The sequence below is a fragment of the Lepisosteus oculatus genome, chromosome 12 (genome assembly GCF_040954835.1).
Source record: "Lepisosteus oculatus isolate fLepOcu1 chromosome 12, fLepOcu1.hap2, whole genome shotgun sequence".
In the NCBI taxonomy this organism is placed as follows: domain Eukaryota; kingdom Metazoa; phylum Chordata; class Actinopteri; order Semionotiformes; family Lepisosteidae; genus Lepisosteus; species Lepisosteus oculatus.
The window spans coordinates 14,162,081-14,175,141 of record NC_090707.1 but is presented as its reverse complement, the minus strand read 5'-3'; the positions used below and the strand labels follow the sequence as shown (position 1 = coordinate 14,175,141).

At 35.0% G+C, this 13,061-nt stretch overlaps 1 protein-coding gene across 3 annotated transcripts in view; it reads left to right on the top strand.

Annotated features, from left to right (window-relative positions):
• The window catches only part of pla2r1 (phospholipase A2 receptor 1), a 30,606-nt gene extending 17,545 nt beyond the window's left edge, over positions 1–13,061 (top strand). For 2 of the 3 annotated variants that reach the window (XM_015358899.2, XM_006636621.3), the window contains 10 exons: positions 270–387; positions 1,314–1,453; positions 2,176–2,314; positions 3,035–3,270; positions 4,723–4,900; positions 5,589–5,720; positions 9,207–9,329; positions 10,353–10,532; positions 10,963–10,998; positions 11,572–13,061. In XM_015358899.2, coding sequence (XP_015214385.2) covers positions 270–387; positions 1,314–1,453; positions 2,176–2,314; positions 3,035–3,270; positions 4,723–4,900; positions 5,589–5,720; positions 9,207–9,329; positions 10,353–10,532; positions 10,963–10,998; positions 11,572–11,789 — 1,500 coding nt within the window. In that variant the 3' untranslated portion in view covers positions 11,790–13,061. Of the gene's footprint in view, positions 1–269; positions 388–1,313; positions 1,454–2,175; positions 2,315–3,034; positions 3,271–4,722; positions 4,901–5,588; positions 5,721–9,206; positions 9,330–10,352; positions 10,533–10,962; positions 10,999–11,571 lie in introns of those variants that run through there. The other variant, XM_015358901.2, reaches the window with a different exon arrangement.

Genomic DNA, 13,061 nt, shown 5'->3' with positions numbered 1-13,061 from the left:
AAATGTTTGCTTCCAGGTATAAAGAGATTAGAATGTACATAATCATATACAGTAATTATTTTTTATTCTAGTGGTACTGTTTAACTCTAGAAGAACACTCAAACAATGCTATCTAATGTTTCTGTAGTAGGAGTAGTTTTCAAATAAGACAAACAGCTCATTATTTTACACCATGATTGATTATGGTTGATTGCATTTATGTTTCATAAAATATTTTTTTGCACCTCTAGCAGAACAATCACTGAATTATATTTCTGTTTTGGTCTCAGTGTATTTTGATTAATTTACCAAGCCAGTCTGGTGAAGGAAAGAACTGGAGTGATGCTCAGGCTGCCTGTAAATCTCTTGAAGGATCTCTCATTTCAATTGACAATGAAATAGAGCAAGGTACAGTATACTGCCTGAATTTATTCAAAATTACTTTTAAATGGACTCTTATTGTGATAACTGACCCTGTATAAGTGCAATTGATACCAGTTACATGCAAAGATATGCTCAAATAATCTAAGGCTTAGCTTATTATTAAAGTGAATAGAATAACTAGGGCTGTCAATTAATTTTATTTGACTAGCAGGTGTTTATGGAATTTTTATATTTTGAATGCTGTTCCTGTCTGAATGCTGGTGAAGCCTATGAGAGAAACCTGTTTTCCATTTAAGAAGTTAGTCTCCTATTTAAAATTATGCATATTCAGTAAAATGTTGAATTTTTTAATGTAATATTTTTTGGGAGTGCAGAGCTCTATTTATATCATTAGCTCTTGAGCATCAGCAGGCCTAAGCTGGAGGTCAAACCACTGATCACAAACCATTGGTCTGGCAAACCAGAATCCGGCCTCAGTGGGACAATACCTGTCCTTCTTTCATCAGGAGCACAGTCCTGAACACCATGCAGGCACCACCTTATTGGCTTCCAACACCAATATAATGCAGTTGGCTCAGTAGTTACATCACCAGCAATACAAAGAAAATAGCTCTCTCACTGAAGGACCCACTGAGGTGGTAACTGTCAGCCACATGCTTCTGTCCTCATTGGAACTATTCCAGTTGTTGTATTTTTGAGATATGAACAGCAATGTCTTTTATAGTCTTGGGTAAGACATGCTCTTTATTATTGAAGTCCATTGTGATACTACACAGTAGGTGTATTTCATTCCAGCAAAGTCAGAATTATACTGGAATGACCAAAATAGATCATGATCAAAATAGGTGGTATGTCAGCTTTCCCATGTGGATGCATTTTCTTGTGCAAGTGGTTTGGTATTACTTACAAAGTTTTTATACATATGCATATTTTCCTTTTGTCTTTCACAGCTTATGTAACAATGCTGCTTATTGGAGGCACAACAAGTGTCTGGATTGGTCTGCAGGATGATGGCACAAATAAATGGGTTAATGGAAAACCTGTAACTTACACTAACTGGTCACCCATTGAACCAGAGAGCTTTGACCCTGTACGTATAAATACATTTTATTAAAATGTTGTTATAGATTATTGGAAAAATAAAATGTAAAACTGACTTATTTGTCATAGATACACTTTTCCTTGAGAGCTGATCAACAGTGCACCTGTATTTTTTTATTACATATGCACAAATAACAGTATATTCACCTGATATATCACCTGATATTGAAGGGAGATTTGATTTTCTTTCCAGATGAACTCATAATAATTGTTCTAACTTATGCCTTTGTGTGGCCTACCTGCTTGTTACAAATTTTGTTAAACTGTTTCTGCCCTTAGTCCTTGGTTGTAAAAATAACTTACACCAAGAAGATTTCCTACAGCTTCTGCATCCAGAATTGTATGTGTGTTCTCATGAATTTTGTTTATTAAGAGTTTACTTCTTTATTTATGAATAATCATCTGTTAATAGGTGATGGATTTATGATAGACCTGCACAGGAAATTGGGAGGGACAACTGAAAGAGGGCTTTTGTTGCTTACAAATTGCTAAAATGGATACCAACTGCAAAACACAGCTTTAACAAATGCTGCAAATAGAAATCAGCCAGCAATGAAGAACATGGCTGGAAAAAAAACAAGACACAGAGGTGCTCCAGGATCAGAGTTCATATTTCACAGACCTCTCATATGAACTGGAAAAAGACGTAAAATCATTAGACAAATTCAAATTTTACTGTCTTTCAAATGCAGCTTTTTGTACTTATTACAGAATGAAGATGATTTAAAAGGTAGTGATACTCCACTTTGCACATTGATGTCCAACAATCACAACTATCATCTGTCTGGAAAATGGTACAACCAGCCATGTCTTGAACATGAGTATGGATTTGTATGTCAGAAGCCGCAGGGTAAGGTTATCTTTCTCTTTTAAAATGACTTGGATGTCTGTGAAATATTTATATCTCATTAATTGCAACAATTCCTCATTGATTTATTTTGATCTTTAAATATACTGCCACCCCAATCTACAGGATTTGTGGATTTGTGTTTTGGGCTCATTTTTTAACGTTATGGGTGGTGTGGTTGTGTGGAATTTAATCCTGTCTTAGACCGTGATAATTTCCTCCCACGTCCTAAAGATGTGCTGTATGTGATGGACTGTGATTGTCCTACATTGTGCCCCATGTTTCTGGGTTAGAATCTGTGTTATTGTTGATACTTATCAGTGACATTCTGACAATGGATGGTAGGATGCTTAAGTTTAAACATAACATACATGTGCCCAACCAGCAAAGGTGCTTGCTCAGTGCACAGGTTGAGCACTAAGAATCCAGTTTCAACCTGAGATGAATGACCATAGGAGGCAAGAAGAGCATATTCTATGTACCTACTGTACTTCTCTCCTTAATGGGTGTGGGAGTCATTACTGGAGAGCTGAGTCTTGAGAACAATTGGCAATTCTAAATTGGGTGGGTATATAATTAAAAATAATTGTGTTAAAAAATGTCTGTGTCTGAAAATTGCTAGCCCTGGCATTTCTTCTTCTACCCTTGCAGTTCACCATTTTGATTGATGGGAATTACCTGTTTCCTTAGTTCCTTTTTCTTCTTCTTCTTCTTTTTGAACAGACCCATCTAAACCTCCATCACAGTCATATTTTCATCCCCTTCCTGAAACAATTGAATACAAGAACCGCAGCTACAGGGTTATTCATGGCAACATGACCTGGTATGAAGCCCTGAATAAATGCTTAGAAAAAGAATCTGAGCTAGTGAGCATTACTGATGAGTTTCACCAGGCTTTCCTTACAGTCATTGTGAATAAATTGGCACACCCACACTGGATTGGACTATATAGTCAAGACGTATGTATTTCTGTACATTTAAACTGTTTAGCAGTGTGGTTTTGCAAAAAGCTGCATGTGAAGACTGTGCTTCAGCATGAAATCTGTTTGTATGTCCCAAGGCAGATCATAATGAAACCTACGAAACTGTTGTTAAATGTTGAAGGTGATGTGGAGATGAATGAACTTGCTCCCTGATATTGAAGTGAAATACATGTGCTGTATGTCATTCTTAAGACTAATGTGTAAGGTTTGATGCTTTGAGTGTCTTTATGTCAAAGTCATTGTCTATCATCTTTAGCTGCCTTACTTGTTATGCCATGTTATCATTTTTCTAGTGTGGTTAATTACATTTTTATCTTTAAATCAAGAAATCACTGAAAAAACTATCTGTAAATTGAATAGCCAAATACAATTATTTAGCCACCCAAATTTTAGTAAAACATTAGTAAATAACATCTATCCTGAATTATTTACTGTATATTACAGTATATTACTGAATATATTTCAGTATATTTTGGTATCACTTTACTTGATTGTGGCTAAAAAAAGGTAAACGTGATATACCAATATGCATAAAAACCATCTAGCAAACTAAAATCTTGGGTGACAATGCTAGATCCACTGTTAATGACCTGTGTTGGCAGAAAGTCCTTGTCGGTTTCAAGTCCTTGGTGGTGTCTTCCATCACTTTCACCTGAATTCTCTCTGCCTGGAGTTCTTCTCTTAGCTTTTACCTGAATGTAGGTCTCATTATGAAGAGTTACAAATAATTGCATGTCTGTAAAGTCATTTGCACAATAGGTGGTAAAGAATTATATATGTGTTCTGTCTTGTTTATGAAAGAGTCATGACAGTTTCTGAGCCCCATTCAAGTAAAGCAATACTATTATTTCTACATATTACTGAAAGAACTGTAGATTAGTAATTATATATTAATGAGCAAATGTCTGCTTTATGTATTGTAAAGAATTAATGTGGCTGCATTGCACCTACTGACTATTGAATTGCTTTGCTTGGCCAATTTTCCCAAAATGAAAATCTAATAGACACACAAGTGAAGATCAGTCATTTATGTGTGGTGCTTAGCATTTCCTCCAGATGGTTTTGTTCCAACATTAATCATCAAGCTGAGGCCTTTTTTTAGTGATTTATTCACATGAGCCATTACATTTTATGTACTCTAAAACATCCTAACAGTCTTAACTGATAAATATGTTCAGATTATTTTTTTATTATTCTTCACATGGAATATGTGGTCTAGGTTTCCTAAAATTAATTTGACCAAAACGTAAGCACAATAAAATATTCTTTTTCCATTTAGGAAATGTCATTTATCTCTTTGATTTTATACATAAGGCATAATAAGGTTTAATAGGTTTAATAAGGATACTGTATGTTAACTAACTTGAATGGTGTAATCATGACTTTTTAATTGCAGACTTACTGTTTTATATTGTTTATTTTTTACAGCAAAATGGAATTAGTTATCAGTGGTCAGATGGCAGTGCTTCTTTTTTTACTCACTGGGACGATGATGATAATGACGAACATTTACTTGGTGACTGTGTGTATATGGACATTAATGGCAAGTGGAAAAGGGCTGACTGTGAAACTCCTCTTCGGGGTGCTGTGTGCCATGAGCTCCTGAGTAAGTTAAAACATTCCTGAGTGTCATTCCTGGTGTCAAAACATTAATGTTTTAAAATAAAGCTTTGGATTTCAAATGGAAAGACCTTTAAATTCAGCATCAGGGTTTCATAAAATGGAGGACCTCATCCAAGTGATCACAAAAGACCTTCAACTGCCAGGAGTAAAGCTCATCTGGTTATTTTTGGATGGTTTGTGAGATTAATTTATATACCAACAAATGGGTTAAACACATTGAAGGTGAATGAAAGGATAAACTTGGTACAAGGCTGTGACACGTTGACATGTTACTGCTGGAAGATAAATAAAAGAATTATGTATTTTGATATGTCTTATCACAAACAAAAACAAGAGGCAGCTTTGTATTCTACCTTGGCTAATTATTGTTAATGTTGAGCATGCAATAAACTAATAGGCTTATTTTGTGTTATGTGTAGTAATGGAGTATCATGTATTATAAGAGCTAAGAACCTGTTGGAACACATTGTGTATACAGCCAAAAGCTTACAAAGTAAACATTTTCTTGATAAATATTTTGAAAGAAACCCCTTTCAAGTGTAAATATATTCAAGTGATAATATATGAGTCAATTGCCTTTAAAACATGAGTCTGAAAGTGTGGTGTAGCCTTATTAGCAAAACCAAAAAATCCAAAAATTCAACAAAGCTTATACCATTTTTTTTTCACAGAAAGTGAACCCATTTCTTTTAAAACGGAGTGCCCAAAGACGTGGGTGAAGTTTCAAAGCAGCTGCTACAGTTTTGAACCGGTTATGATGAAACTGAGCTTAGAAGATGGCCAAACACATTGCAGACAAAAAGGTAAAGATCAAACTGGTGATTTCATAATTAAGCTAAAGCAGCTTACAGCAAAGCAGTTTCCTTCTTTGTTTTTAAATCTTCCTGGACCTTGAAGCTGTCAATTCCAGAATTTTCTATTACCAACAGTTTTATGTTTCAAGAGCTCCCCCCAATGGATGTTTTTGCAGAAGGTAAAGGATTGCTTTTCAAAAGCTGTAGTTTTCTGAATTATAGTATGTGTACATTTAGTCCTCTACCTTATCTACAGTGCCTTGCGAAAGTATTCGGCCCCCTTGAACTTTTCAACCTTTTGCCACATTTCAGGCTTCAAACATAAAGATATAATTTTTTTATTTTATGTGAAGAATCACCAACAAGTGGGACACAATTGTGAAGTGGAACGAAATCTATTGGATTTTTGAAACTTTTTTAACTAATAAAAAAATGAAAAGTGGGGCGTGCAAAATTATTCGGCCCCCTTGCGTTAATACTTTGTAGAGCCACCTTTTGCTGTGATTACAGCTGCAAGTCGCTTGGGGTATGTCTCTATCAGTTTTGCACATCGAGAGACTGAAATTCTTGCCCATTCTTCCTTGCAAAACAGCTCGAGCTCAGTGAGGTTGGATGGAGAGCGTTTGTGAACAGCAGTTTTCAGCTCTTTCCACAGATTCTCGATTGGATTCAGGTCTGGACTTTGACTTGGCCATTCAAACACCTGGATACGTTTATTTGTGAACCATTCCTTTGTAGATTTTGCTGTATGTTTGGGATCATTGTCTTGTTGGAAGATAAATCTCCGTCCCAGTTTCAGGTCTTTTGCAGACTCCAACAGGTTTTCATCCAGAATGGTCCTGTATTTGGCTGCATCCATCTTCCCCTCAATTTTAACCATCTTCCCTGTCCCTGCTGAAGAAAAGCAGGCCCAAACCATGATGCTGCCACCACCATGTTTGACAGTGGGGATGGTGTGTTGAGGGTGATGAGCTGTGTTGCTTTTACGCCAAACATATCGTTTTGCATTGTGGGCAAAAAGTTCGATTTTGGTTTCATCTGACCAGAGCACCTTCTTCCACATGTTTGGGGTGTCTCCCAGGTGGCTTGTGGCAAACTTTAGATGAGACTTTTTATGGATATCTTTGAGAAATGGCTTTCTTCTTGCCACTCTTCCATAAAGGCCAGATTTGTGCAGTGTAAGACTGATTGTTGTCCTATGGACAGACTCTCCCACCTCAGCTGTAGTTCTCTGCAGTTCATCCAGAGTGATCATGGGCCTCTTGGCTGCATCTCTGATCAGTCTTCTCCTTGTCTGAGCTGAAAGTTTAGAGGGACGGCCAGGTCTTGGTAGATTTGCAGTGGTCTGATACTCCTTCCATTTCAAGATGATCGCTTGCACAGTGCTCCTTGGGATGTTTGAAGCTTGGGAAATCTTTTTGTATCCAAATCCGGCTTTAAACTTCTCCACAACAGTATTTACGGACCTGCCTGGTGTGTTCCTTGGTCTTCATGATGCTCTCTGCGCTTTCAACAGAACCTTGAGACTATCACAGAGCAGGTGCATTTATACAGAGACTTGATTACACACAGGTGGATTCTATTTATCACCATCAGTCATTTAGGACAACATTGGATCATTCAGAGATCCTCGCTGAACTTGAGTTTGCTGCACTGAAAGTAAAGGGGCCGAATAATTTTGCACGCCCCACTTTTCATTTTTTTATTAGTTAAAAAAGTTTCAAAAATCCAATAGATTTCGTTCCACTTCACAATTGTGTCCCACTTGTTGGTGATTCTTCACATAAAATAAAAAAATTATATCTTTATGTTTGAAGCCTGAAATGTGGCAAAAGGTTGAAAAGTTCAAGGGGGCCGAATACTTTCGCAAGGCACTGTATTTGTCATTGCAGGAATATTTATGCAAATAGTTTAATATATTGTTATATATAGTATTTTTATCATTTAGTTAGAATGTGTTTTTATTTATAGCTTCTTGTTCTCACAACAGTTAAATAAGATAAGGGTAAGAACTGTTTAGAGACTGTAGATTAGTTTAGAGAATGTTGTGGACTACTGGTTATGTCTAAAAAGGCTCATAATTTGAGAACATAATTTCAGAGCTAATGTTCATGGTCAAATTACATTAAAACTGAATGCAAGGTCAATTAGTGTTAGACCTAATATTCAGAAAGCTTACGGCAGACATATTCATTATTTTCAGTGACCAGACTAACTTGAATACTATCAAAATCATAACAATAAAATGTTAAAAGTAAAGATCAAAGATTACATAACAGATATCTTAAATCAATTTAAATAATCTAAGTAATTCTTTCTTCATGTGACACTACTTACTGTAAGTACATCATTTGAGATGAGACATGAGTCGGTACAGATACAGTACAGAAAAATATTTCAGTATTTCGATTCTTAAACCTTTTTTAACTAGAGTTAGAATGCGGTTCAAGATTCTAGGAGTTAACAGAATTGTAGCTGAAATCTTTTGGATCCTCATTACGCATATTCCTTCTATCTGTGAACTAATGTAACGGGCAAGACTGAAAAACCCCTACCATTTGAGAGATACAATACAGATACAGCATTTGTGTATTTAACATTATTAGGTTTTGGGTTTAAATAACCATGTGCTTCGTCATACAGAATGTCTCAGAAATTTACCTTGTGTCTTTTTCCCTATAAATTTAAGGTGAATTTCAATTCTATTGTCTTACAGATAGCATCATGTATCATAGATATCTGTAGCTTTATGTAGTCACAAGATGAAAGGGAAAGGAGATTATTTTCAACCCACACCTCAAGAAGTTCATGAACTTGTATGTCCTCCCCTGCTATTCTTTGAAGAGTGGCTGGAAAGAGTGATGTCAGCCACTGTTACAAAGACATAAAGCATTGTCTCCTGTTTTTAGGTCAGGTTATGACTGCAGAATACTTTACAGTATATGGAAATGGAAAAGTTACTCAAAAACATATACCAGAGGCTCCAGCATGCTGTTCTGTTTAATGATGAATTCGTATGCATCTTGTGATCTGTAAATTGAATTATATTTTTATTGCAGCCCAGGAGCTGTTTACTTCCTTGCGCAGTATGTCAGAGGCAGTACAATTCCTGTCAAACTCTGAGGCTTTAAAAAGCCACTCACTGAAACCTGAGATTGCAATGAACATTATGTGTATTGCTAGCAATATTATCTTTCATATATTGAAATAAAAAAAAACATTTAAACCCATTGATTGTAATTTAGCACTAGCATTGTCATGTAAACCACCAAATGTAATTTCTATAGATTTAGTGTAGCAGATGGACATGATTAAGAATGTGTTGCAAACATATTTTTCTACAGAGTATTGGCAGATATTAGCTATCATTTTATTTTTATGTTTTGTTGAGTGACAGCTTTACTCTAAAGCCTGAAATACAAGTCTTTTGTTACATTCCTTCTAATGATGCTTATGTAAAGTCTATAGATGAGTTACTGAATATTTATTTTTCAGCAAATGGTTCTGACATACTGACCATTAAAAACGAAGAGGAGAACAGATTCGTTCTTGAGGAATTAAAGACGTTTGAATTACCACATCAGACAGTTTGGCTTGGAATTACATATGACACTGACAGTAAGTATTGATTTACAGGTAATGGGGACTACCCTCCACCAACACCAATGTGCAGCATCCACCTGGATGATGCGATGGCAGCCATAGTGCGCCAGAATGCTCACAACACATCAGCTATCAGTGGGGAGGAGAACAGAGTAATGAAGCCAATTCATAAATATTTATAGATAATCATAGGTAAATATTATTTGCTATTTACCAAGTTCAGCTGGTTCTATATCAGATTTATAGCAGTCTAGACATAAACGTTGTAAGCAAGAAGAAATACCTGTGTGTACCTACTCCTGACTGTGTAGGAGTGAGCATTCCCATTTTGGGAAATAAGCATGTTTTTTCTACCTGGTTATTCCTGTTCAGTATTTTCCTTTCTGAGGAAAGATTTGTTATAATGCCTGTAGCACCGCAAACCATAGTCTGAAACACTGTGAACTGCTCTGTTCATAGATGACCTGTTTCAAGTCCCTATTGCATTTGTAATAGTTTTGATCTGTTGAAACCTATTGTAAAGGTCCTGTTTTGCCATGGAAGCATGGGGTACCAGGATAACAATGATCACTAAACACTACAAGTCATCCTAACATTAATTAACAAGACATAGTTGATCTGTAGACATTTAATCCAAATTGGTGACAAAAGAGATCTTATTACACATCATCCAATAGAAAGATGTCATTTTAATTTTACTGCCTCAGCCAATGTAGAGAGTTTCATACAGTATTCCACCATTCCTACTTAAAAACATAATTTGTCTTAATATATTAACTGAGAAATCTTCTGTCTCTGTTTTTATTTCATTAAGTTATTTTTCCTTATTTAATGTACCATAAAATAAAACAGACTCCGTGTTTCCATTTATAAACCTTTAATGATTTTCATGACCTAACAGTATGAAGCAACCAACAGCCAGTTGTCAGGTACTCACTAAGCCTGTGGACAACACTTTGTTTATCCCAATGTACACACAGGACATTAACACTTAAATTTCCAAACTTTATCATTAACTCTTGATCTCTTTTTTTGTAGATGATGCCTTAGAATGGTTCAATGGCTCTCCAATCAAGTATTCAAACTGGCCCTTTGGAAAAGGCCCAGAAGCAGACATTCTTACCGTTGATAGCTGTGTTTCTGTGCGGCTCTCTGATGGCATCTGGCAGTTATCCCACTGTAACGAGAAACTAGGATTTATTTGTAAAATACATGGAGGTATGCTTAAAGTTAAAAGCTTTTATTAATTATTTGTTCCAGTTTCAACCCTCTTTCTCAAGAATATTTTAGATGCAGTTGTTCCTTGAGACACATGAAAATCTTGTATTGAAGTGTCATTTAAGTAGTGCAGGGAATTCAGTTAATGACAGGTTAATGGTCGAGGTTCTTGCAGAATTTCTGTTTTTGACTTATATTTCCGAAACTTGTCTTTTTTTTTTACTAATGGGTTAGATCATAACATGACACAGTAGACTATTTTTAAACAATGTATAGTAAGAAAGTGTATTAATATAGAAATGTACTGTAAATCCCAACCTTACTTGAAAAAACATACAAATGGTGCTACATTTTCTTTAAAGAATGTAACAATATTGAGCAAATGTAGAAATAAGTAAGCAGATTACTTATTTTTTTGCTTTATTTGCAGATGTAAGCAATGAAATAGAAATTGAGCCACTAAAAGGTAAGTATTCATAGGCAACATTAGAGCTGAACTAAATTTAATTTACCATAGTAAATCTAGACATGAAAATGTATTATATATTTTGTTCCCATTAGCTGAGCTTTAAATGTTCTTTTTACATTAGATTTCTTAAAGATTCATTTTGTTCCATACTGTAATGGTCTTGCTTAGAGGAAATTAAAATATCTATTTAATATTTAATAGACATCCTTTCTTAAAAGCATTGACGTAATTATGTAATGCGATCAAGCTGATTTTTCTCTCAATGGTTAAAGTGCAAACTTCACTTCACAAGAGAGAGCCTGAAACAGATCTCACTACTATCTACAAGTCCTCACCACAGTCTCAAAAGACTAGACGGGATAAATAACCTTGGCCACTTTTTTTCAACCGAAAAACGTCTAGTGTTAAAATGATGTAATAAAATAAATATTTAAGCCTTAATGATTTACAGTTTTAAGATTCCAGATTATTACTTTGAATAATCTATGATGCATAAACATACATGAGGAAACAGTGTTTAGTTATTGCTGTAGATAGTATATAGTGTGACTCGAATCACTTCTGTTTCAGGTGTGCATCAAGGAATGATTCCAGTTGCTGTCCTAGTGGCAATACTGATTTTTGTGGTGCTTGTAGGATCACTTTGGTGTGTATATAAAAGAAATGTGGTACGGTTCAGAAGGCTTTCTTCATTTGGAAATGCATACTACCATCAAGCAGGTTCAGAAGCTACAGATTCAGATGGAAGTATTCTTATTACAGACTTTGACTCAAACACTGGACAGTAGGATTTCCTTTAAAGACCTTCAAATTGAGGTTATAATCGGTTGCAGAAAACTGTGGCAGTGACAAAAAGGATGAATCTGCTTGAAACATTTGACATAGGATAAGTACCGATCCTAAAGCAATATGAAAAACAAAAACTTGTTACTGTTAAAGTTTAGGCATAGATGTAACTAGCAAATAAGGTAAGAAAATAAAGCTGCACCTGTAAATTTAAGACTACTATTGTTATATTTCATCCAGTTGCCTAAGGCAGATTAATTCAATATGCAAGATTTCTTTTGGAGGAAGACAAAAGGCAGCATTTTCTTGCTTTTCTGTTTAATTTTCTTCTTTGTTTAAAGTCCAAATAATGTTCATTACTTCAATAGTCTAAAGTAATGACTTACAAGCAATATAATGGCAGTATATTGAAGATGAAGTATATATAGGAATGGGCTATGCTTCTTTTGGAACAAAAAATGGGAATACATGTATATATTTTTTAATGTTTTTATAAAATATAATAAGAATGAAGGCAGATACAATTAAATATTTGTTCTGGGCTAGGACACTAGGGTAGGTAACTATAAAAAGGAAAGAAATATTGCCAAATTATGTTTATTTGTGAAATTTGTTACGTGCCATAAAGTTGGAACAGCTGGTTCACAATATCAACCAATGTACAACATGGAAACTGCATTTGTGACTGGCGGGGAGCACTGCTTATCCCTTGTTACTTTCACAATCAACTTATGGAGCTATTAGTGCCAGTTTGATCTCTGGGCTGTTACATATTTTACTATGGTATTATCTACAGCAGTATTGTATTTCAAGCAAGCCTTAAAAGAACAGGGAAATTAATTTAATCATTACTGTTTTTGTAAGTGTGCATTAAATACAAAAGGATATTTTATTATCGTGAAGCCTGAAATCAAACATTATAAATAATAATCTTTTAGTAGGTACTTAATCTGCACTTTTTTGTGAGTTTATTTTATTTTTTCATTTGTGTATTTAAAATGGCATACAACAGAATATTTAAGTATATTAGAAAAAGTATGTTTGCCAATGTTTGGTCATTGTGTTGTGTTTTGTTGTAATATGGACAATAAGCCTTAGCTAAGTCATAATGGTGTTGGTACAATAGAAATATATTGGTACAGAAAATGTATATACTCCACACCAACCATGAGCGGTTCGGTAATAAAATAAAAATGCCTCACTGTAAAGTACATGAAGTCACACACTGCAGTGCTTCCCCCCATCTAAACTGTTGAATAAAATTGTTAAAATGA